The sequence below is a fragment of the Dreissena polymorpha genome, chromosome 11 (genome assembly GCF_020536995.1).
Source record: "Dreissena polymorpha isolate Duluth1 chromosome 11, UMN_Dpol_1.0, whole genome shotgun sequence".
Lineage (NCBI taxonomy): Eukaryota > Metazoa > Mollusca > Bivalvia > Myida > Dreissenidae > Dreissena > Dreissena polymorpha.
This window is the reverse complement of record NC_068365.1, coordinates 58,429,445-58,456,434: the sequence shown is the minus strand read 5'-3', so window position 1 is coordinate 58,456,434 and position 26,990 is coordinate 58,429,445. Positions and strand designations below refer to the sequence as shown.

Here is a 26,990-nt window from a genome sequence, read left to right as displayed (position 1 = left end):
CATCCGGCTTAGGGCTATCAAATTTGGTATGTAGTGACATCTTATAGTCCTCTACCAAATTTGTTCAAATTTTATCCCTGGGGTCAAATTTTAACCTGCCCCGGGGGTCACAAAATTGAACATATGCTTATATAATGCCTAATTTGTGAAAACTTAAAAAAAATTCTAGTCCATAACCATTAGGCCTAGGGCTACACAATTTGGTATGTAGTGACATTGTATAGTCCTCTACTTAGTTTATTCAAATTATGCCCAAGGAGTCCAATTTGACCCTGCCCTGGGGGCCACAAAATCGATAATATGCTTATATAGTACCTATTTTGTGAAAACTTTACAAATTTTTCTGTCCTTAACCATAAGGCATAGGGCTACCAAATTTGGTATGTAGTGACATCATCTTATAGTTCTCTTCCAAGTTTGTTCAAATTATGCCCCTTGGGTCAAGTTTGACCCTGCCCGGGGGGTCACACAACTGAACATACGCTTATATGGGGCCTATTTTGTGAAAACTTTAAAAGACTTTTGTCCATAACCATTGAACCTAGGGCCACCAAATTTGGTATGTAGTGACATCTAATAAACCTCTACCAAATTTGTTCAAATAATGCCTCTAGGGTCAACTTTGACCCTGCCCTAGGGGGTCACAAAGTTGAATAAACGCTTATAAAGCGCCTATTTTGTGAAATCTTTAAAAATCTTCTTGTTGAAAACCATTCAGACTATGGCTACCAAATTTGGTATGCAGTAACATCTTATAGTCCTCTACCAAGTTTGTTCAAATTATGCCCTTTGGGTCAAATTTGACCCTGACCCCGCGGGTCACAAAATTGAACATTATACAGTATACGCTTATATCTTGCTTATTTTGTGAAAACTTTCAAAAATATTCTTGTCCTTAACTCTAGGACCTAGGGCTACCATATTTTGTATGTACATGTAGTGAGATATAGTAGTCCTCTACAAAGGTTGCTCAAATTATGCCCCTGGGGTTAAATTTGACCCAGCCCAGGGGGTCACAAAAGTGTACATGTGCTTAAATAGGGCCTATATTTAAGTATTTGCACATGCAGAGAATATTTGTTTCAGCCTTTTTTCAGCAGTGGAGCGATACAGGGCAATCATGGCCCTCTTGTTAGACTGTACCTTTGGCGTTAATTGGTCAATTTTTAAATACTTCACCACAAATGTTTACCATGAGAAGACGGCGTATCGAATATGACATCCGTCTCCCAACATCAAAGATCAAGGTCTCAAGGGTCAAATTTGGTCATAATACAGTTGCCTTGTCTTTCACTTCGTCATTCATCGAGCAATTTTATTTTTTAAGTGGCATGTCGCGCAAGTCCTTTTCACGTTTCGTAAAGGTCACACTCAAAGGTCAAATTCAAAACAAGAGCATGGTGAAAATTCTTAGAGGGTTAAACCAACAGCGGCATTTACGTTTACCTATGTTTATTATGCATGAAACCTGTTTTAGATAACAAACAACAACAGCGCAAACTGGATTACGGCAAAAAATCTTCAAATTTGTCTTATCTTGCATCGTAGCAAATAATTGCCTGCAAAGGTAAACAACTTTGAATTGCACATTTAAAACAATAACAAAAACAACAACGCCAACTTATAAGCCATCGCCCGTCATCCACTTCGCCGTCGTGGACATCTCGGCTCCGTATTCCTTGGCCTTGTCACCAAACACCATACTGAGTTCCATGCGAGACCGGAACCGCGACGCCGGTGGCTCCTTCCGGTACACCTCGGCGAGCTCCCGCGTGAGATTCGGCGCATTCCCGCAGCAGAGGCCAATGTACTGGACGCCCGCGGCACGCGCCTCCTCTGCGAACTTTCGGGCGTCCTCGCGGCTGCAGCGCACGCAGTCAAGGTTGTCCGGATAAACGCGCTTGCCTGGGAAAGAAAACATCTAGAATCCATTGTTTTCGTTGTATTATTTATACGGGGCGTTCGTAAATGTACGTATGCAGGTGACTGACGAATGCCCTGGCTATATCCATGATAGGAATTACAGAAAGTTGCCAATATTTAAATCTGATTTTCAAAATACTGAGGGTCAAGTTTATATATCATGAAAATTTCTAAAGTACTGAAATCAGTATGAATAACACAAACTTTGTACATCAAAAGTAGGGGGAAACTCTGGCCATAAAAAGTTGTTCATGCCCAATCTCCATACAAGTTATACTGCATGACCAGATTGAGCTTAAGACACCTTGCTTGACAGTCTTGCGCTCCTGCGCTTCACCAGCTCTAACCGATCTAACACTTATACAAATTTGCTAAGAAAACACGTTTACCTTAGTCGTTTCATTTATAAATAATTTCGGTTTATAATTATGGCATACCTGACTTCGGGTCCCGCAATGCAAAGAATGTTTTCTCCTCTGCATTTGTCCTGTATGCAACCGGCAGTGCAGCTATCGGTACCTGGGTAGGACAAGAAACATGCAGTTGGTATCATACTAAGAAAACACTAAAAATCCGTTCTTTATGCATGTATGTTATTTTTGGTTTTTCAATTGATGTGTGAGGGTCGGTCGCACACCCGTTTTAAACCGTACCAAGAACACTGTATGTAAAGAACATGAAATGTTCACATATTTACATTAAGCTTGAAAAATGATTGAATGAAGAAAACAAATTAATTCACACACAAACCATACCGTGCACAGTTTTTTAACCTCCCTAATCAGAGGCATGAGCGTTTCCGGTCCTCTGGAACAGTTAAGACCAACCACCGCCGCACCGGCGTCCTGTAGCTTCTTGCAAGCTTCCGGTAAGGGGACATCGTCGGTGGTGCGCTCCGGGACATAGGCGGCTATGGTTATGACCGCTGGAAGCCCTAGAAATGACGTTGATATTATGATACGTTGTCTACAAAGCATCAGAAATCGCTTTAGCGGACCTTAAAACGCGATTTATTATTCAGAGTTTAACATGCTCGCGGATCAAAAAGCCATTCTGCATTCTGGTGATACCTTTGCCCCAGTCTTTGATTGCCCGGAGCGCTATTTCCGCCTCCCCGTAGGCACCGAACGTCTCTCCGATGATGAAGTCCGCCCCTTCCTCCACCGCCCATTGAACCTGCTCCTGAAATATGACGAGTATTTAAAATTAAACTATTGTATAACGTATAAAATCAAAGCACTGACAGGTGATAAAGTAATTCGAAATGCGAGAAGATAAAAAGTGAATGAACAAGATAAAATAAAAGCATTGACGGATGAGTTTGTACTATCAAATCAAAGCATTGACAGGCGAGATAGTAATATGAAATCAAAGAATTGACGGGTGAGTTAATAATATGCAGTCAAAGTAATGATAATCAAATTGGTTGTATGAAATCAAAGCATTGACGGGTTAGTTTGTAATGTAAAATCATTAACGCACGGAGATTTTATTTTGCTGAAGGAAAAACATGAACAAGTGAATGTAGGTGACGTAGTTTAGAAGTTTCATGTAGATATAAAAAATGTATGCATTTTGGTGAGACTGAACAAATATTGTGTATCATAATAAAGTGGGGAACATTTTAATTAGAAGGATGGCATAAACTATTTGTGCCTGCATGCGAAGTTGCATATGGTCATTTACGAAAGTGACCTTCAAATGAAATTTCCTCCATTGATCATGATATTGTTAAGGAAAATATTGCTTAAATGAAATTTGCGCGGACAAGAACAAGTAAGCAAATATTTGTATTTTTTAACAAGAGCTTTTCCATGATTGATTATTGCGTAAGTAATCTCTTTGGGGATATCAAATTAAGAAGAAAATGTATAATTATGACGCCAGATAAATACAAGTCAGTGCTTTTAAATGTGATGGATTAAAAAATATATCACACGCTTTAGGTCTTTGTACATATAAATTATGACTATACTTTATGCTAAACAAAAATCAACAATACAAATAAGCTTTAGCCAACACTTTGAATGTAATCGACAAAATTACTTGAAGACCAATAGCCACTTCCCAATACTATTTTGCTATGTACAGACTTCAAACAACAAAAAGTGCCACACGAATGATAACTACAATTAATATGACGACCTTTAAACAAGAATGGTATAAAAACGTTAAAATACATTCTGCAACTTTTTAGAACCTAACAATCGTTTCACGATGTCATCTTGCTTCGTTTTACGGATGATCTCGAATCAGGATCGGATTAATTCGGTTTGCGTTAATTTGCACAATTTGTAGCGAACTTGCCTGTATTTTCTATAAGGTCCGCGCGCTAATATAATAAATAACGGGCAACTTCAAACTTATGGCAAAATCCCGTTTATTCCTTTGCTCAGTTCCATTCAGTTATGTGTTACCCCACATACTCTTTCATTTTAGCACGCTCTCTTTTCTCTTTTTTTCGCTTTCTCAATCGCTAGGAGCATGATGCCCTCGATTGAGCTCCGCTCAGTAATAACATACCGGTAATGATTATTCATGAGAACTACGTCATGCTTCATACGCTGCCAGAAGCCAATCGCGCGTTAGCTCGTAAATGTTCAGATCTCGTCGCGTGAAATTCAAATTGAGTACTAGTATATTTTAACAACAACAACAAGAACATTTTGCATCTCGTAAAATCAATGTTACCAAACCAGACCTAGCGTCGAAACTTGTGCTGTTACTATAAGGAATACTGAATTTTTTATGGGTTACCATTATTTTACGAAGTATTCGCTGATTTTAAGTTTTGAAGGATCTTTGAATGTTTTAACAGTTTGTGCGTATATGCATAGGCCTAATATTGACCTAACATAAAATTCAAGATGGCAAACATGGTAAAATTGATTACATAGTTTGATTGTTATCTCTTGCTTCCATTGCGTGAAACGGAGCGGAACCATTTGAATTCGTTTAGTACAAATGTAGATGACCTATACCTAGAATGAAAGGAAACTTAAACTTTGACGCAACTTGTTTACGGCAGCACATCACCCGTCCGCCCGCTCGGCATGTCGTCCATATAATCGGTTTTTATAACGGAATTTGTTTGATTTAATCTAATGCTATTAAAGTACTTACCAGGATATAAGTTCTAGCAATAATAAGCCAGACTCTGTTTGACGAGATAGTTCGTTGTTTCATATGCTATTGTGTACTTAAAAAAGTATTTTAAACAAGACTATTGTCAAGCAATATAAGTCCCCGACCGGCTCCACCATTGTCAGAAATTCCAGATTTTTTAAAATATATATTTGTTGCCATAGCAAGCATTTTTTTTTATTTAGGAACAAAATGAAATGACGTGCATAATGTCCATATTGCCATCTATCCATGTTTCAAGTTTCATGAAAAAATATTAAGAACTTTATAAGTTATTGCAGGATCCAGAAAACCACCATTTTCAGCAGTATATCTAGTCTATTTGCTGCCATAGCAACCAGAATTTTTGACGTCGGAACGAAATGAAATGACGTGCATAATGTCCATATTGCCATCTATCCATATTCCAAGTTACATGAAAAAATATTAAGAACTTTAAAGTTATCGCAGGATCCAGAAAACCATCATTTTCAGCAGTATGTCTAGTCTATTTGTTGCCATAGCAACCAGAATTTTTTACGTCGGAACGAAATGAAATGACGTGCATAATGTCCATATTTCCATCTATCCATGTTTCAAGTTTCATGAAAAAATATTAAGAACTTTAAAAGTTATCGCAGGATCCAGAAAAAAACACCATTTTCAGCAGTATTTCTAGTCTATTTGTTGCCATAGCAACCAGATTTTTTGACGTAGGAACGAAATGAAATGACGTGCATAATGTCCATATTGCCATCTATGATCTATCCATGTTCCAAGTTTCATGAAAAAATATTAAGAACTTTTAAAGTTATCGCAGAATCCAGAAAAGTGTGACGGACGGACGGACGGACGGAGACAAAACCATAAGTCCTCTCCGGTGAAACCGGTAGGGGACTAAAAATCAATTTTAGGATACCGTACTTAGAGAGAGGTACCTTGAACATGGCGTAGATGACCTCGTGGGTCTTCGGGTCATCCGGCTCGTATAGAGGCGTGTTGGAGACGTTACCGGCCATGAGTTTCCCGTGCCTGTCCGCCACCTCTCGCGCCATCTTGAGCGCCGTGCGATTGAGCTTTTCTAGATCCTCCTCCCGGCCTCGGAGCTTTAACATCTCTCTATGTGCGTAGTACTGGAATTAACATGTAACGTTCTAAACATATTTGGCAAGAAAAATCTTCGATTTAGTATTTAGTCCATTCTTAAAACTGGAATTGAAGTCTTGATGGAGAAGAGAGTTGTGCTTATAAGTCCACAATATAGTTCAATTCTTTCTTTATATACAATGTATCATAAACAGATGATATTACACAGAATGCGATATAAATCTAATACGCATGCGATATTCAAAACAAAACCAACTGAAATGCCATTGTGTTGAGAAAGATAATATTTCTTGATAGGTGATGATTAGACACGCACCGTAAAAGCTTCGATGACGTCACTTCCGGCATGCGCGAATTCCTCGTGGAGTTGCTTGATCACTTCCGGATGATCAAGAACGACTTCCGGTAGATAGTTCCCAAGCTGAAGATAGCCGCGCCTCTCGATTTCCCACATGTATCCTTCCGCCACCACCAGGGTCCCGCCATTAGCCAGCGCTTCTATCAGACCTGTGCCCGTTTTACAATGACAATTTAAGTTGTTACCCTTATCTCACAAATTGGTTTCCACATGAGTACCATTTCATACGCAAAAAGTTACGATGTTAATAAGTTACGTTTTACACTGTACACGTACTTCATTATTAAAATGTCACGCGAGAAATATAAACAACCTCATGCACACCTACATATAACAATAATTGTTTATTTTTTAAAGATATACGGCATTGATGTTAATTGTTGTTCGTGGTTGAAAATGATCGTCAATAAAAACAAAGAATTGTGCCAATGTCGCGTATGCTTTTCTGTACAATTCTTAGCCCGATAATATGCCATTACATCCGTATATTATTCAGCGGGTAAGAGATTCGTTTACAATCTTAAAGGGGCCTTTTCACAGATTTTGGCATGTTTTGAAGTATGTCATTAAATGCTTAATATTGATAAATGTAAACATTGGATACAAAAAAAGCTCCAGTAAAAAATCAAGAATAAAATTTAAAAAAAAAACAAACAAAAGGTAACCCTCCGCAGGGCTCGAACCACTGACCCATTGAGTCCTGGAGTAAAAAGTCTACCACTTAGACCACTCGGCCATTCTTCCGAATAACATACTAGATGTATTTTATACTTTATATAAGCAATCCTCGTAGTTTTACAAAATATAACGACGACAACAGATCTCACCAAATTATTAATTCGTTTCGCGTTGCAACGCTTTATAATTTTCGGGTTTTTAAATCGTCAAAAGATGCATATAATGGCTATTTTAGAGCATGATAAATGTTCAGTATAACTGTTTCCTTACAAATATCATAACTTAAACGAAAATTTGCGAATCTGACACAACTTTTTTCAATTTCGTCAATTTACCCAAACGTGAAAAGGCCCCTTTAATCCGAGAATGGAAACGCACAACAAATACTACAATTTTTGAAAACAAGCTTGGGGAAAAAAGATTGTTTGTAAAATGCGTTGAGCACTCCAGATAATAATAAGAATTGGTTCAGCGACTCCACAAGTATTCATATATGACATCGTGCTAATCAACATAATACATCTGTATATGGTCTTTATATCGCATTTTGCCTTCATTCAAATATGGATGTAAATACATTGCTTTGAAGACCTGAATATGTTTTTGCGAACTGACAGTACACCTTAATTAGGCTCCGATGTTGACATTTCGACATTATTACCGTGAGTTATTATAATCCCGCTTACTCTTACATGAAGCAGAACCTAACATGTGTTTATCCGTCGTTAGAACAAATCTACAGAAGTACGGTGGATTTCTAAATGGCGTGCATCTTTATGCTACACTACACAATAAAGATTTCAAACCAGTTTTTCATATTATAATTGAACACTTTTTAAAGACAATAGAACATTGTCTAGTTTTCTTAGTTAAAGGGACCTTTTCACATATTTTGTCATGTCTTGAAGTTTGCCATCAAATGCTTATATTAATAAATGTAAACATTGGATCTAAAAAGTTCTAGTAAAAAACAAAAATAGAATTAAAGAAAGAAAAAAGGAACCCTCAATTAGGCTCGAACCACTGACCCCAGTAAAAGTCTAACGCTTAGACCATTCGGCCATCCGTGCTCATTCAAAGAGTGGTGTATTTTATCCTTTAAGAAGCAATCCTCGTAGTGTCACAGAATATAACGACAAAAACAGAACTCTCCAAATTATTCAATCGTTTCGCGTTGTAACGCTTTATAACTTTCAGGTTTTAAAATCTTTGAAAAATGCATATTATCTATATTCTAAAGCATGGTAAATGTTCAGTACAACTGTTTCCTCACAAATATATAACTACAACGAGAATTTGTTCGGCGTAAGCTGTCTTAAGCCAGCTTTTCACCTTAGCCTGACCTTTGTAAGTGTCCAATAAAATTCCAATAAAATTTCCCGCGGCTAGGTACGAATGAATACACTTAATTTATTCCATTGGCTGATTTGAGTATACCACCAGAACATTGGAAACATATCCGCGTCTTTGTAACACTGTTTTACTGTATGAAACAATTTTATCTCGAATGAAAAGGCTTAATAGATAGAACAGTTTTACACTCAATTCTCGACATCAATACAGTTTGTGCGTACCACTTTTTTTTCAGAGTATTACCAGCGCAAGAGCGTTTATACTTAAAAGGCTATGTTCTCATGTTTAGTACTTACTTCCTTATTCCTGTCAACATGTTAACATGTAAAAGTATAAAGAGCAATGGAAGCGAGGCCTCACTTTAAAGCATTGCATTTCAACCCGCGAGGTATATCGGGTCAATTCGCGGACATTCAGAGTTTTTATACAGGTCATCACCGGAGTTGGCGGCCAGTAAAATAATCGTTATATAATAAAGACGCTATCCGTGAACTAGGTGACCTGGAATTTTCTTTAGACCAGAAATATGTTAAATGAAGATATTCAGCAATATAATTATGGTATGTAAATAATAGATTCTTAATGTGTTTTCAACAATACAATGATAAATATTATTGTTGATAAATTTAACAATAATTATTAGTCCATATTGCCTAATGTACTAAAGTGATATTATGAGCATGTAACAGTTTATAGGTGTCTATCGCAACCGTTGATTATTTTTGATGTTTCTACTTCATATACACTTATATTAATTAATGCAGCATCATCATACTAAAACAATATACCAGAAAGAGAAAAATAATGCATTTGAATATCAACCGTACTTTCGTTTGACAACTGATCATGCGTTTAGAGTTGAACCTAAATTTAGTTTTAGTGCAAATTTGTTCATACGACACAAAGACACGAAATTGTTTTACGGATCATGTCAGCTTACAGGACTGGGTGGGTCACGTAAGAATATCGAATATAAAATATATTTTTATAAACAACTGGTAGCAAGGTGAGTTGCAGATAATTAATCAGTAACCACATTTTAACTAACTATTTTGACCTGTTAATTATTTTCAGCTCAATTCAACAGTGCAAAATGCCAATAATATCACTTTAAGCATTTGCACGATGATAATTGATACTGTTAATAATCGAATCAAATAGCAATGCCCGACAAACCACTAAAACAGGTTTGTTCGAAGAACGCGCCTATAAATACGGATACTTCTCGTGTGGCCGGTTGACTCATATGTTTAAATTTCACTTCCATTCTTCTTTTGGTTTTCTGTTTTGTATCTATAGGTTTATGACCAGCAATATGTTATAATGTAAAATAAGCCGCGAAAACTCCCCGTAACATCCCGTACTGCGTGTGATGCAGCAAAGAACTGCACAGAAAAAGACATTCGCTATCCTTGATCTCATTCATTAAACTATTTACGCCGTATATCTTTTTTAAAGATATTTCTTGTTTTAAATAATTTTGTCAATTTACCAAAACGTGAAAAGGTCCCTTTAAGTTATTATTCACAAATGCGAAAGTTCCAGTTATTCATTCGGGACTACTGGCGGAAAATGTTTCTCAAACATTTTGTCGGCTCTTTGTAAAGGTAAATTAATGCAAAAACCTGGTTAAGAATGCTACGACGAAAACCCGTTAAAGGTATTACCCTCTAATAAACTTAGTGTACTATCGCCTTATCGCGAACATCCCCGTCACCTCGAACGGTCTCCGAATATGTGCGTAAAACTACGATAATTTGATTTAAAGTCAACACTAGATACCAGTGCTTATACCTAACCGCAATTAAAAATGACCATGTGGTGCAGATGTAATAATGACGCTTTTGCATCTTGAGGTTCCGGGTTCGATTCACGAGGCTTTTAAACTTTTTTAATCAACGTTTTTTGCTGTTATTATCATTATTTATCACTATTCTAAATATTACAGTGTTGTTAATAATTACACTTATTTTTTTTTAATTCAAAAAAGTGCCAGGATGCGCCGACACCTTTTAGTATCAAAACCGTACGATGAAACTACATTTGCTTAAAACAATACAAGCATCTTACCGTTCATTATTCACTCCTTAAATGTAGCGCAGACGACAGTTTAGGCGAAGATATTGCTGAGTTGACCCAGTACTCTATTGAAAGGGTTTTATCGTGCTCTACATTAGGGGAAACTCAATTTAACACGAAGTTCACAAAATAGGGCGGATAGATGGTCTTGTTTGTTTAGATAACTTACACGGCGCCTAACCGAAACGGACAATACCGGAATTAATTGCGTTATTGGCAAATGCTCTTAACGGCACTGGATCATATAAGAACACGTTTAGGTGAGTTCTGTAAGTTTATCAATCATGTGTTAAAGTTTGCATGTTCACCCAAACATAATTCCAATGAACTACTAGGGCATTCATTCAGAACATTTGAGGCTCGTAATCAGAGAAAAAACGTCAATCCGTTGTGGAAATCTACACGTGCCAACCGTTCATGCACTAAATTTGTGGAAACGATAGTAAAATACAGATCATCATACCTTTGAGCCAGATTCCTGTTGAATGTAACATAATTCTTGGGAAGTGATTGTCATAATGTAGAACAGTTTAGTTTGTATAAAAACAAATATTGTATCTGTCAATTGATGGATCTCGCCTGGATAATTATTTAAATAATGTACCGAATAATTGACGAAAATATTAGAATTGAGTACGGTTAAGGTATACATTCAATGTTACTGATATGGTAAAAACTGAAAGAATGTCTAGATTTTAGATCAAGAACAAATGGTCACAACATATATAATATATTTACCATTCAACCACTACAACCACTAAAACTGGTTGCATGCTCATCAAATGTATATATTATGTATGTTAAATGTATTCCTCACCGTCGGCAATGAGCATTTTATCTGACAGGATGATTGTTTTTACTCTGCTCTGAAATAGATTATTGAAACTTGGTTGTAAAGATAACACATTAAATTGGTTCTTTTTTAATTCTGTTTTAGAAAGCATGTTCTTGTAAAGGGACATTTTTCATCAACAATATTTATGACAAACATATGAATGTTTTTATATTTAATTTTTTATTTGATGCTTTGTTAGGCCAAGATGAGAAATCGGATGCTTCAATCTTCGATCAATCAAAATTGTGGTATTAGCGTATTGGCAAACAGTACCTTGCGACTTTATGCGGTTTACTAACTTCAGACCGTTCAGACTTTAGTTGTCGCTTTGCACGCTTTAAAAAGTGAATCAGCTTTCTTTTTTTCTGAAAAGAAAAAAATACAACACCCAAACATAATACAACAATTTAATCATCGCCTAAGAATAAAAGTTTAATGTCAAGAACTTGCAGGTAAGTGTAAGTTAAATACAAGACAGGTACTTTTCAAATGACATTTCATGAGTGATTTTCTACCTATTGTGCAATACCTGCAAGACTTTCTTAAAAGGTAAGCTTTCCTTACAAGGTGAGCTTAAAAAAAATGCATGATGAATTACAATATCCAAGGCGCCTAGGTGGGGCAAGGTCGATCGGACGCACGCACATACAATATACCATCGTTAATGTCATATCAGGCTTTCCGAAAAAAATCTTCATAATCTATCTTTTAGTTGGCACAAGTCCTATTTGAAAGAAAATTCAACAAAACAGAGTAAATGTAAAAAGATACAATGCGAACAGACACATAATATGCACTTGTGCATCAACTTCAACTACCGTGTTAAACGTTTGCACACACGATATGCAATTTTAAGCAGAAAGCATATTAAAAAAAACAGGTTTAAATCTTAATACATATCATTTGTTTTCGTGTATTATTCCGTGCTGTATAACTTGACTTTATCCTGTGCAAGTAGTCATCGTTTAATCTGTTATCCGATGAAATCAATATGCGACGCTTTTTAAACAAAAATGCTCACGTTTTTGTAGTTGCCTATTTTTTTGTGGTTCTTTTTTCCATTCGTACTGATACACTGTTTTATTGTCACATTGGCGTTTAACATTAGCTGATATACCATTTTGTTCCGTGAACAACACTATTTGGCTTACTTGCGTGGTTTTGTTGACATTTTCACTAGGAATACTCGAAATGTCCCGCATTTTACAATGTTTATATAACGATATGATCCGATGATTTCGCGTATTAACCGGTAACGCATTAATGTTTCCGTTATTGTCCATTTTGGTTCAGCGCCTTTAATTAAAAGTAAAACCTGTTTATATGCATCCACATAACCCCTGTTTCATTAAATTAGTCGATATATAAGCACGGGAGAACAACTCTACTAGGAAATATATGTTTGCATGACGGTGAACTAATTTAGTTGCAGATGTCATATGATTTAAATTAAGATCCTTATTTTCGTTATCCATTTGCTTGAGAAACAATTACATTATAAATGTAACCTATCATAACTGCACATATGGAACGGGATTTTTTAAACCACATGAGTATTAATTGAACAATACAAAATGAGAAACTTGAGCCAAGAAAATAAGGATATTTGTCCCAATAAAAAAGAAAACCCCAAGTAGGAATCGATCTCATGATTTAAGACAACTTGATCGTGGACATCGCTATGACCAGCTGCACGTGCATGCTTTGTAATAAACATAATCTAACAAATAAACATAATGAATAAGCGAAATGTTATTATAACGTTCAACAAGTACACAATATACAGGCCCCAAATTATAAAATGATTTTTTCTCATAATGCACGTGATATTTGAACTATTTTCTTTTTAAACATAGCTAGTTTTATTTTTTAATGCAATTATTAATAATGTAAAATTCAGATATTTCTTAGAAGAAACTAGAAAATATCCAACCTATATACATACAAGAATAACCACAATAGTATGGTCAACAAGACGAAGTAAACATTCAAGGTGTCAAATATACAGGTATTAAATTATAAAATGATTTTGTTCACATAATGCTCGACAAATTTGAACTATTTTCTTTTGATACATAGCTTGTTCTAGTCGTTTATATTTGCCATTATTAATTATGTAAAACTCAGATTTTTCTAAGGAGATGCCCCAGCTATTACTCGATTTTACCTAGTCCCTTTCACAGTGGAGTGTGACAAATTGCGAACAAAATCGATGTAATGTAACCTTGAATTACAATGTACGGTGTAGTACAATCACGAGAAAACGAAAACATTGCAAAATTTCATAAATCATGTCTGGTGCGGGGCTTCCTCCGCTTCCACAGCAATTAAAACAAATTCAGCATTACCTGAAGACTGCGACAGAACATGACAAGAGGGATCCGGTGGTTTCGTATTATTGTAAGCCTGAAATTAAGTAGTTGTTTTCGTAATTGTCGTAATATCGGATATTGATATTTTCGGATACAATGACTAATAGTCATGATATCGTACATTAATGTGAACAACCCGTTTTAAAATAGTTGTTTTGTTTGGTTTATATAAGCCAAAAGCATAATAGTGTGCTAGTTAAACAAATGAGAGTTAAAATGCGAAGGGCGATATATTTGCTGGAACATCTTAAATGCCAATGACCAATTATATTGTTGAAACAATAGGCATAGATAAACATGTTTTGGTATAACCAATATTAAGCTACTTCTTCAATTGATGATATACGTTAGGTCAAAAATTTATGGAAAAACTTCCTAATGTGTCAATTGATCTAACATTTTTATTTTTTTAACTCTGCACAAAGATACTTATCATTTACACGTTGACTTTGCAATTAAATCAAGTGTTCTGTCAGTTTTGACACTTGCAGATGAATGATGATGATATCACTCAATTCCATAGCTAAATATAATTTTTGAATTTAAAAATATTAAAGGTTCACACAGTAACTTGTTATTGATTCTAAGGTTCATTATAGTTGTAGGCTTAATTATTCAATTTTGTGTATTTTTCATTATAAAAGTTTAAACACAATGTTTAGCATAACTACCAAAGTTTTTAGGCTACTTAACTTCTTAGTAAATGTGTATTAAATGATTGATTAAATCTTTCATAAATTGTTGATCATTGGTTTTGTACGAGAATACTTAGAAGCTTGATTGACGACATGCCTTTTTTTGTGGGTCTAAGCAGTAGACAAATTTTCGGATACACTTCATGTCACATCACATTTATTGATTTAATAATTTTTGTTTCTAATCTAAAAATATATAGCAAATAATAAAAAAGCAGTAAAATATTGACCTCATCTCTTGGCTTACTTGCACAATACTTGGATTTTGTTCTTTGTTAAATTGATGTTGATTGTCTTTTATTGGTTTTCTAGGTAGACTGTATGCACTACAAAGTGGAATGGAAATTGACAAAAAGTCGCCAGAATGTCGAATGTTTTATGTAGCTTTGATGGATTATTTAGAGAAGGTAAATGTTTCTACGCTAGTTTTATTGTTTGATAAGGTTGGTGTTTACTGTTTATTTAAATTATTGAAATACTACACATATTTCAGCCATTGCCTTCATCAGTACAGGGCTCAACATTAACCTAAAAACCAACTTGCCCTGCCGTGCAAGTACTTAGAAAAACTACTTGCCCTGAATGTAAATCCATTTGCTTAAACATGAAATATCGCATTAACTGTTAACCTCATATTTTTTAATAAAGAATCAATCAAAATGATACACCACAAAACCTTTTTTATTTTTGCACATTTAACAAAATGATTACAGGTAAAGCAATTAGAGTCTAATTAAAGTCTAAATTAAATGCTTTGTTCTTTTTTGCACTTGCCCGGGCGCACAACTAGAATATAAAGTATGTTGCCCGGACTCAGAGTCCTGGCAAGTTACTTTATATTCTAGTGACAACTTTTACTTGCCAGGGGCATTAGGACAACTGTTAATGTTGAGCCCTGTCAGTAGTTTTGTTTTTGACCTTTTGTTGGAATGTCTTACTTCACAATATAGCAATTGCGTTTGTGAGTGCTTATTTAAAAAGTTGTATTTTAATATTTTTATGCTCCCCAAATATATACATATATATATATATATATATATATGGGAAGCATATATAGTTGCCAGTTTGTCCTTACTTCCGTCACGTTTTTAGCTTACCTGAGCACAACGTGCTCATGGTGAGCTTTTGTGATCGCCTTTTGTGCGTCGTCTGCTGTGCGTCGTGCGTTGTCCGTTGTGCGACGTCAACATTTGCCTTGTTCACTCTCTATAGAGGCCACTTTTATTGTCCAATCTTCATGAAATTTAGTCAGAAGATTGGTTTCAATGATATCTTGGATGAGTTCGAAAATGGTTACGTTTGCTGGAAAAACATGTCTGCCAAGGGGCGGGGCATTTTTCCGTATATGGCTATATATGGCTATAGTAAAATCTTGTTAACACTCTAGAGGCCACATTTATTGTCTGATCTTCATGAAACTTGGTCAGAATATTCATCCCAATAATATCTTGGACTAGTTCGAAAATGATGCCGGTTGGTTGAAAAACATGGCCACCAGGGGGAGGGGCATTTTTCCTTATATGGCTATAGTAAAACCTTGTTAACACTCTAGAGGCCACATGTATTTTCCGATCTTCATGAAACTTGCTCAGAAAATTTGTCCCACTGATATCTTTGATGAGTTTTAAAATGGTAACCTTTGCTAAAAAAACATGGCTGCCAAGGGGCGGGCATTTTTCCTTATATGGCTATAGTAAAATCTTGTTAACACTCTAGAGGCCACATTTATTGTCCAATCTTCATGAAACTTGGTCAGAAGATTCATCCCAATAATATCTTGGACGTGTTCGAAAATGATGCCTGTTGGTTGAAAAACATGGCCGCCAGGGGGCGGGACATTTTTCCTTATATGGCTATAGTAAAACCTTGTTAACACTCTAGAGGCCACATTTATTGTCCAATCTTGATGAAATTTGGTCAGAAGATTTGTCGTAATGATATCTTATATGAGTTCGAAAATGGTTACGTTTGCTTGAATAACATGGCCGCCAAGGGGCGGGGCATTTTTCCTTATATGGCTTTATAAGGCTATAGTAAAATCTTGTTAACACTCTAGAGGCCACATTTATAGTCCAATCTTCATGAAACTCAGTCAGAAGATTCATCCCAATAATATCTTGGATGAGTTCAAAAATGATGCCGGTTGGTTGAAAAACATGGCCACCACTGGGGCGGGGCTATTTTCCTTATATGGCTATAGTAAAACCTTGTTAACACTCTACAGGTCACATTTATTTTCCGATCATCATGAAACTTGGTCAGAAGATTTGTCCCAATGATATCTTGGATGAGTTTGAAAATGGTTTTGGTTGCAGCTTGCTTTAAAAACATGGCCACCAGGGGCGGGGCATTTTTCCTTATATGGCTATATATGGCTATAGTAAAACCTTGTTAACACTCTAGAGGCCACATTTATTGTCCAATCTTCATGAAATTTGGTCAGAAAATTGGTCTCAATGGTATCTTGGATTAGTTCGAAAATAATTATGTTTGCTTGAAAAAAATGGCTTCCAAGGGGCGGGGCATTTTTCCTTATATGGCTATAGTAAAATCTTGACAACACTCTAGAGGCCACATTTACTGTCCAATCTAAATGAAACTTGGTCAGAAGATTCATCCCGATAATATCTTGGATGAGTTCAAAAATGATGTTGGTTGGTTGAAAAACATGGCTGCCAGGGGGCGGGGCATTTTTCCTTATATGGCTATAGTAAAACCTTGTTAACACTCTAGAGGCCACATTTATTTTCCGATCTTCATGAAACTTGGTCAGAAGATTTGTCCCAATAATATCTTGTTATCTCAGATTTTTTCGTCACTTTTTCATACAGTTTCTCACAGCGCCTTCAATATTTTACCGATCTCTTACATATTTGGCATGAAGGTACCTTGCATGGACATCTACCTTTTGACGAGGTTTGAGGTCACTGCGGTCAAGGTCACCGAGTCTAATAATATATTTTTTCCGTCACACTTTTGTTACAGTTTCTCATAGCGCCTTCAATATTTTACCGATCTCTTACATATTTGGCATGTAGGTACCTTGCATGGACCTCTACCTTTTGATGAAGTTTGAGGTCACTGGGGTCAAGGTCAAGGTCATCGAGGCTAATAATAGATTATTTCCTTCACACTTTTCTTACAGTTTCTTATACTTTTGTTACAGTTTCTCATAGCGCCTTCAATATTTCACCGATCTCTTACATATTTGGCATGTAGGTACCTTGCATGGACCCCTACCATTTGATGAAGTTTGAGGTCACTGGGGTCAAGGTCAAGGTCACAGAGGCTAATAATAGATTTTTTCCTTCACACTTTTCTTACAGTTTCTCATACTTTGATACAGTTTCTCACAGCGCCTTCAATATTTTACAGTTCTCTTACATATTTGGCATGTAGGTACCTGGCATGGACCTCTACCTTTTGATGAGGTTTGAGGTCACTGGGGTCAAGGTCACAGAGGCTAATAATAGATTTTTTTCCGCCACACTTCTTTTACATTCTCATTGCACCTTAAATATTTTACCTATCTCTTACATATTTGGCATGTAGGTACCTTGCATGGACCTCTACCTTTTGATGAGGTTTGAGGTCACTGGGGTATAGGTCAAGGTCACAGAGGCTAATAATAGATTTTCTCAAGATCACCTTTTTTTCCTGCACAATTGACCCATATATCGCCAAAGCATCATTTCAGGAGCATCCATCAGTTTCACTGTTTTATTTGTATCTGAATATATTTTTATTTTAATTCTTTCTGTGAGAAGCAGCCTTGAAGTTGAGAAAATAAGAAAAAAACAACATTTTCTTGTGTGGTGAATCTTCATGAAAATAATACAGATAATAGTGAAATTGCATAAATTTGTTCCAAAAAAAAAAAAGAAACACAAAAGTCAACAACACATAACAACAACAACAACACACAGACAATCAACATCAAGAAAACCGCAGAAATTGAAAACAATCGGGCATATGATTTTTGGTTGCTAGGTGAAGAAGGAAGTAAACAACGAGGCGATTCACAATGAAGTGGTTGGCCAGGCTCACATGGAAAGCTATGCCTTGAAGGTCTTCCTCTATGCTGATAATGAAGACAGAGCTTCGAGATTTAACAAGTTTGTCCCGTGTCTACATTACACATTATGAGTTAACCCTTTACCACTTATTTTGACCCTTTGTGGTCCCTTAGAAGTTAGAAGTTAGAAAGTTATATTTAATTAAAGACCTTTCTTACTGCATTCAAGTTTTAAAGGCTTCATTTCTAACCCTTAGATACTGATGAGCAGCAAACAGCATAAAACTTGAACTAGTTACTCGCAGGCTGTTCTGGTTTTATGATGGTTGCAAAAGCCTTTTTCACTTCACTTTGTGTAATTCTATTTTTTTGTGATGATATGTATAGTACTATTAACACAAATTTTAAATGTTGGTACATATTGTTTATAGCCTTTCTGATTTATCATTATTTTTTGGATAATAAATATTGATTTAAACTTTTGTTTATAGAATTTTAAACTCCATCGATATGAATTAAAAATTATTTGTTTATTGGCCTCTACGCACTATAAATTGAAAACTATCAAGCTTGATTTGACGAACATTTTGCAATTAAAATGAGAACTGTATTTTTCAAGAATCTGATTTTTTTCTTCTCTAAATATTGGGTTGTGTTTATTGGTTTGTTTAACTACTGTTTACTGTTTGTCTTTATCTACTATTTTTTTGTATTTGTCTACACTAAAATGTTCAAGAATGATTTGGTAATGTTGTAAGTCTGTTTGTTGAGTTTTGTGATCACATGTGAATTCATGTTTATACCTTATTTTTACAGGAATGTAGTGAAATCTTTCTACACAGCTGGCATGCTTTTTGACACCCTTTCTGTCTTTGGGGAGCTCAGTGAAGATGTAAGTTTTGTTATTAAAGATTATTAAATTTAACGTAAAAAGAAGTTCTGTTAAAGTATTTTGTCTCCATTTGAGATAAAAGCTACATGTATCACTGGAAATATTTGCCTTTCATCACTGTTCTCACCGGTTTGTAAAAAATGTTCGCAATTTTTAATAACAAGTACTCATTTTGTAGCTTGTTGTTTAGTAAAATTTTAAGAGCATCAAACCATTATAGAGAATAATGTGACATACTGAAATAAACAATAAATTCTAAACTGTCTTGTTGACTCTTTTCTCAAATATTGCAATGTACATTCAGTTTTGTCATAAAGTTTAAAGTTTTGTTTTTGGTTAAACAACCGTGAAAATGATGTAATAACTCAGGGTTTTTTTGGCCCGATTTTATAGCCGAAATTCGGCTATGTTCCCAATCCCAAAAAGTATACTTTTTTCCCAAAATGTGGCAAAAAATTCCCAATTTCAAAAAAAAAAAAAAAAAATAATATTTTTTTTTACAAAATAGTCTTATGTGTATTTTATCTCAATTTTAATTCAATTACATCTAACAAAGTTTTATATGATTTTTTTTCTTTTAATTTGAATGATTGTAAAGAGTTAAATCAAATTTAGTATTTCCCTAATTAGTGGACTTTTCGTGTGGAAAAAAAGGCTAATGAATTTATTTTCCCAATTTCATGAAAATGCCGATAAAATTCCCAATTCCAAAGCCATGGGCTATCTTCCCAAAAAGTGGAGAAAAAAAACCTGTAACTGTCATTTGGTAATCTAAATATATGTACATGTAACATTTTCCTATCTCTCTTATATGGTTTTATACAGATTGAAAAGAATCGCAAATATGCCAAGTGGAAAGCAGCATATATTCATCGATGTTTAAAGAATGGGGAAACCCCTGAACCTGGCCCGCTGGGTGGAGAGGACGGGGAAGAGGGGGGCTTTAACTGTAGGTGATTTAGTACAATTTATTGAAAAACTGCGCGTAATACAGTCTGCATAGGCTTATAAGGGATGACTCTTTCCGTCTTAATTTTACACACATCCATTAAGCCCAATTTTTCACAGAGCGTGGCTCAATTTAATTCAATGCAATAAAATCCAACAACACTGCAATACAAATGAAGTACAATATGTAATACAATATACAATACAATGCGAAACAATTTACAAAACAATATACACTTCATTTTACAATACCATGTACAATAAGATACAAAGTTTAGAATTTAAATATCATTTTTATGCCCCTGAAGGTGGGCATATAGTGATCGCATTGTCCGTCTGTCTGTCTGTCCTTCCGTCACACTATTGTGTTTAGGTTTAAAAAAATGCTCATAACTTTTATGTCCCTTGAGATATAACCTTCATATTTGGTATGCATGTGTATATGGACAAGGCCATTCCATACACACAAAAAGTTTGACTCCTGTTACCTTGACCTTGAACTTAGAGTCCTAATGAAATTACTTTTTTGGTCAACATAGAGTAAAAACAAGCAAATCATTAAAAGTTTGATGTAATTTTTTTCATGAATTTTAAATACAGCAAAATTATTGTTTGTTTGGATTTTATTCACTGCACATTCATAATGCCATATAATACATAAAAGTAGTATTTGTACCAAGCCAGGCAATTTTTGATAAAATATGATCATGTCTAAAATTGCTAATATTGCTAATGAATATGGTGATTTTGTATAATAAAAATTATTTCTATATTGCTATTTTGTTTTATGCAAAATACACAATTTTATTTGAATGTGAGCTACACAGGTATAATAATGTATTATTTTATTTTTCTATTTACCACCCTAAAGTTGGTGACAGTGGCGTTGAAGCCAGTGGAGGAGCGATAGGCTTCGAACAACACCAAAATCCAGGACCGTCATCTGGTGGTTACATTCCCCAGACCGGCCCCTATATACCAAGCCCCACAGGCAGCAACCACAATCTGCCCACACCAAACAGTCACATCCCTGGGGGACCCCCAATTGGAGCCCATGCCCCACCCACCACCCCACAGGAGCCCAATCACGGGGCCAAGGCTCTGCCCTCCCAGCCCTTGCCTGCTGCTACAGCTTGGAAGCCACCAAAACCAACAGGTTTGCTTAGTATTTTATGGAATAATAGTTAAAAGTATACCATATTAATTTGCCCACAAAGTGGGGGTGAGGGGCATTTTACATTTCTTTTTGTCTGCCCTAATGTCTACCCATATGTCCCAAAGCTTGTGTTTCTAACTCCTCTTTGATTACTGGAAGGATCACACTTATGTTTTCACAGTTTAATGATGTTAAGGTGTAGATGATTGTAAAAAAAAGAATTATGGATGTGACAATAATCTGAAAAATGATGGCTCTTTGTGGTTTTACCCCATACCCCTGTATGTGATATAAAGATGTCTGAAGCTTATGGTTTTAACTTCTCCTTATCTAATGAGCTGATATCACTTTCAATTTTACAGTTGCATAACCTTAATGAGTAGATGATAATTTTTTTGGAATGAAAGGAATATTAGAAGTGGCAATATTTTAAAACTAGTGTTTCCTATAATCTTACTGTAATTATTTAAACCTTAATATTACAGTCTAAGTGAAGTTTGTCAAAAGTATAAAAGTTCCTTCAATTTTCCCTTCTCTTTTTCAACATATGATTACTTTTAAATTACGCCCTGTACTATCAGACATTTAACTACCAGGAGCCCATCTTATTAATCTCTAAACATTTTATGACAAATTTAAGTAACGATGCAATTTGAGAAGAAGTTTAATAACTAAGCAACAACTTGTTTTTTTTTATTTTTTAGTAATTATGTTAATTTCCTTTCAATAAGAACATACTGATCATACATGTCTGATTGCTGTAAGATCATAATTCAGTCGTAACTGAGACGTGCCATAAGTACTTTGATAGGTCAGGGCCCAGTACTTGAATAATGATATTTAAAAAATTGTTGTTCTCTGCTTATGCTTACTGATCCCTGTTTCTAGGGGGTGTGCAATTAGGGACCCAGGAGTATCAAAGAGCCATGAAACTGTGCAAATTTGCCAGCAGCGCGTTACAGTACGAGGACGCGAACACTGCCATAGACAATCTTACCAAGGCTCTGAATCTTCTGACAACTGGGAAAGAGACATAGGGACTGTGATTTAATGGTGTCATTAAATAAGTTGATCAAAAACATGATCTTGGACAGGTTAAAATTGTGATGTTTTGTGTATTTATTTTTGTTTTTTTAGTGTGATGTATTTTTATATAGGTTCTGAGAAATGATTCATGTATTAATAAAATTAAAAACAAAAATAAATAAATATGTATTTATGTATATATGTGAGTGTTACTCATATGGTTGTTATGTATAAAATTGTTGATGTATTCTTATCTCAATATATTTACGTTTTTATTCAGCGTAGCTTTATAAAACTTCTAACATAACATTTCTTGCAATAATGTATGCAGCGTTGAAATCGAACATTAATCAAATTGGTCAAATTTTTATGCCGCCTTTTGAAGAAAAGGGGGCGTATAGTGATCGGACTGTCCGTCTGTGCGTCCGTCTGTCAGTCCGTCTGTGCGTCCGTATGTCTGTCCGTCTTTCCGTCACACTTTGCGTTTAGGTTTCGAAAAATGCTCATAACTTCTATGTTCCTTGAAATATAACCTTCATATTTGGTATGCATGTGTATATGGACAAGGCCTTTCCATACGCACACAAATTTTTACCCCTGTGACCTTGACCTTGAATTAGGGTCCGCATTTAGGTTTCGAAATCTGCGTTTAGGTTTCGAAGAATGCTCATAACTTCTATGTCCCTTGAGATATAACCTTCATATTTGGTATGCATGTGTATATGGACAAGGCCTTTCCATACGCACACAAATTTTTACCCTTGTGACCTTGACCTTGAACTTAGGGTCCGCGTTTAGGTTTCGAAATCTGCGTTTAGGTTTCGAAAAATGCTCATAACTTCTATGTCCCTTGAGATATAACCTTCATAATTGGTATGCATGTGTATATGGACAAGGCCTTTCCATACGCAAATTTTTTTTTACCCCTGTGACCTTGACCTTGAACTTAGGGTCCGCATTTAGGTGTCGAAATCTGCGTTTAGGTTTCGAAAAATGCTCATAACTTCTATGTCCCTTGAGATATAACCTTCATATTTGGTATGCATGTGTATATGGACAAGACCTTTCCATACGCACAAAAATTTTGACCCCTGTGACCTTGAAGTTAGGGTCCGCTTTTAGGTTTTGAAATCTGCGTTTAGGTTTTGAAAAATGCTCATAACTTCTATGTCCCTTGAGATATAACCTTCATATTTGGTATGCATGTGTATACGGACAAGGCCTTTTCATACGCACACAAATTTTGACCCCTGTGACCTTGACCTTGAACTGAGGGTCCGCGTTTAGGTTTCGAAATCTGCGTTTAGGTTTCGAAAAAAGCTCATTACTTCTATCAAGCGTTTATAGGGGGCATAAGTCATCCTATGGTGACAGCTCTTGTTATTAATTATGGAGAGGTTATCTAACTGCAATTGTGTAATCAATATAAATAACTTTTGCATACTTTTGATAATCCTTTCTGGACGAGACCTATTATAGGCACAGCCTTTGCTGATCTGAGGTTTAATTTTTTATTTATCTTGTTTTAATGTGTAAATCATGAACTAATCACACATAGGCAAAAACGCACTGGAGGAAAATGTCCAGCCTGTTTACCGGAATAAAGTTAATTAACCCTTTCAGTGCTGGAACCGAATTTTGAAGGCCTTTGCAAACAGTTTGGATCCAGATGAGACGCCACAAAACGTGGCGTCTCATCAGGATCCAAACTGTTTGCTATTCTGATAGTATTCTTTGAAACAAATCGAAGAAAATGCAAATTTTAGAAATTCAGCAGACGACATTTTAGCAGACGACAGATTTCCCAGCATGCAAAGGGTGAAATATACAGATGCCTACCATCAGAATGCTATTTGGATCGACCATGTCTGTGATTTAGCTAGAAAAGCGTCGTTCTCATGAATTAATTATAATCAGAAATTTTGTGCATTGGGTCAATGCCCAAGTCAGCATGGAAATTCAACCAATGAAAACAAAACTGTTACATCTGGGCGATTTTAACCTATGCCTATGTACCGTTATCGTATTTATGGTCACTTGAAACATATTTAGAGCTACACACATTGGCAAGTTGGGCCGCAAATACGTCGTGAAGAGGCAGGTAGGACCTGAAAATAAACTCTGATATACACACACACACATTTAGAGCTATACTTGATTCGAAGAGCATTCAAACCGTTTGTGTAAATATCACCCTGTTACAAAGTAACGTGAATGTACTTCAATCGCTGTGTAAATATCACCCTGTTACAAAGTAACGTGAATGTACTTCAATCGCTGTGTAAATATCACCCTGTTACAAAGTAACGTGAATGTTCTTCAATCGCTGTGTAAATATCACCCTGTTACAAAGTAACGTGAATGTACTTCAATCGCCATTGACGTCTGTCCGGCTGTTTGTCCCTCCGCCAACATTCACCTTAAATTTTCAAACAAAAACAACCAAAGAATTAAGGGATTGCTACTAGTGATATGAAATTGTTCTAGCGCCATTTGTATCATCCTATTTAAAATAACAAAAGCAATGCTCCTTTTCTGACTTAGAAATTCTATAACTTCATAGTTACCTATATTAAGATATTAAAAATAACTTCCCGGATATTTGGTATGTTACATCGTATATGTCCTCAACAAAGTTTTGTTTGGTAGTTACATTAGTTTTTTATTCATCTGTTTTCAAGACTGTCGATGAGTATTTATTTCATAAAAAGCTTGCTACATGTTACAACCAGATAGCGGTTTATAATCGACAAAGTTTAAAGCCGCCCACAGGTAATATTTTTATTTTCATCAGTTGAATTTCCGTCCATAAATGGACTTGGCTAGTCCAATAACACACGGTGAATCCTAAAAGCGAGTGTAGGACATTAGCCCTCTCGGATATTAGCCCCTAGGAAAATAGCCCCTAGGACAAAAGCCCCCTAGGACATTAGCCCCCTAGGACAAAAGCCCCTTAGGACGTTAGCTCCTACCTATTTTTAAAATCATTTTTTAGGCATTTAATTTTATCTTTTTAAAAATGAAATGCAATTAAAAGGTAGAAAATGATATAAATATCAAGATGAAATTATAAGATGTTTAGTAACAAACAGAGCACTTAGTATATGTATATAAAACCATGTTTTACTTTCAATATGCAATTTTCATTGTATCTTGTAGTCAAAGAAGAAACAAAAATATGAACATCTTTCAAAGTAAAAAATACTTCATAGTTAATTAATAAACCAACAATGGTAAAAGTAAAATAGTAAAGAAATTGTTAAAAAACACTAAAATTTACGTGTGTGGTACAAGCTATATATTGAAAAAATATATGTATTAGACTTCAACATATAAATAATTGTATGTATTTACATATAAATTAAACAACTGGAATAAAAGTACTTACTTTAAAAAAGTTATTAACGTTTTAAAACACTTGAGGGCTAATCTCCGAGCGTTCACTTTTTTGAAGGGGATAATGTCCTAGGGGCTTATGTCCGAGAGGGCTAATGTCCGTACCCCCCTAAAAGCACAGCGATGATAAAGGTATCTGTATATTTTACAAACTTTACAATGTTTAAGTGCTTCAACTACGTACTATTGAATAATTTTTTATGAAGGTAACAAAAGAACATGAAAGCTATTGAAAATTTGCGTGGATGTTCATTGGGTTTTTTGGCATAAAATAAAATAATTATCTTGAAGCAAACACACTATTTGTCGGAAAATGTGTTTTTAGCTCACCTGACCTCAACGTGCTCATGGTGAGCTTTTGTGATCGCTTTTTGTCTGTCGTGCGTCGTCCGTCATGCGCCGTCAACATTTGCCTTGTTAACTCTCTAGGGGCCACATTTATTGTCCAATCTTCATGAAATTTGGTCAGATGATTGGTCTCAATGACATCTTGGATGAGTTCGAAAATGGTTACGTTTGCTTGAAAAACATGGATGCCAATGGGCAGGGCATTTTTCCTTATATGGCTATATATGGCTATAGTAAAATCTTGTTAACACTCTAGAGGCCACATTTATTGTTTGATCTTCATGAAACTTGGACAGAAGATTCATCCCAATAATATCTTAGACCATCTCGAAAATGATGCCGGTTGGTGGAAAAACATGGCCGCCAGGGGGAGGGTCATTTTTCCTTATATGGCTATAGTAAAACCTTGTTAACATTCTAGAGGCCACATTTATTTTCCGATCTTCATGTAACTTGGTCAGAAGATTTGTCCCTATGATATCTTGGATGAGTTCAGAAATGGTAACCTTTGCTTGAAAAACATGGCTTCCAAGGGGCGGGGCATTTTTCCTTATATGGCTATATATGGCTATAGTAAAATCTTGTTAATACTCTAGAGGCCACATTTATTGTCCAATCTTTATGAAACATGGTCAGAAGATTCATCCCAATAATATCTTGGACGAGTTCAGAAATGATGCCCTTTG

At 35.5% G+C, this 26,990-nt stretch overlaps 2 protein-coding genes across 2 annotated transcripts in view; one reads left to right on the top strand and one right to left on the bottom strand.

Annotated features, from left to right (window-relative positions):
- Positions 1 to 22,757, top strand: part of LOC127850281 (vacuolar protein sorting-associated protein VTA1 homolog) — a 77,890-nt gene extending 55,133 nt beyond the window's left edge. Inside the window, exons 2-8 of the mRNA XM_052383199.1 lie at positions 13,717 to 13,856; positions 14,836 to 14,930; positions 18,514 to 18,638; positions 19,355 to 19,430; positions 20,256 to 20,379; positions 21,250 to 21,534; positions 22,423 to 22,757. Coding sequence (XP_052239159.1) covers positions 13,748 to 13,856; positions 14,836 to 14,930; positions 18,514 to 18,638; positions 19,355 to 19,430; positions 20,256 to 20,379; positions 21,250 to 21,534; positions 22,423 to 22,571 — 963 coding nt within the window. The 5' untranslated portion in view covers positions 13,717 to 13,747 and the 3' untranslated portion in view covers positions 22,572 to 22,757. The remainder of the gene's footprint in view (positions 1 to 13,716; positions 13,857 to 14,835; positions 14,931 to 18,513; positions 18,639 to 19,354; positions 19,431 to 20,255; positions 20,380 to 21,249; positions 21,535 to 22,422) is intronic.
- On the bottom strand, positions 1,436 to 10,788 carry LOC127850279 (betaine--homocysteine S-methyltransferase 1-like). The gene is made up of 7 exons (XM_052383193.1): positions 10,613 to 10,788; positions 6,470 to 6,660; positions 5,985 to 6,179; positions 2,994 to 3,105; positions 2,679 to 2,857; positions 2,361 to 2,442; positions 1,436 to 1,905 (listed from the first exon to the last, which is right to left on the bottom strand). Exons 1-7 carry the CDS (start codon positions 10,617 to 10,619, stop codon positions 1,622 to 1,624), a joined length of 1,050 nt encoding a protein of 349 aa, XP_052239153.1. The 5' UTR covers positions 10,620 to 10,788; the 3' UTR covers positions 1,436 to 1,621.
- Positions 22,758 to 26,990: the final 4,233 nt, after the last annotated feature.

Coding starts and splice junctions, on each gene's coding strand:
- LOC127850279 (XM_052383193.1), bottom strand. Junction 2,858..2,993: donor AATCAAAGACTGGGGCAAAG/GTATCACCAGAA, acceptor CGTCATTTCTAG/GGCTTCCAGCGGTCATAACC. Junction 2,443..2,678: donor AGGTTAAAAAACTGTGCACG/GTATGGTTTGTG, acceptor TGTCCTACCCAG/GTACCGATAGCTGCACTGCC.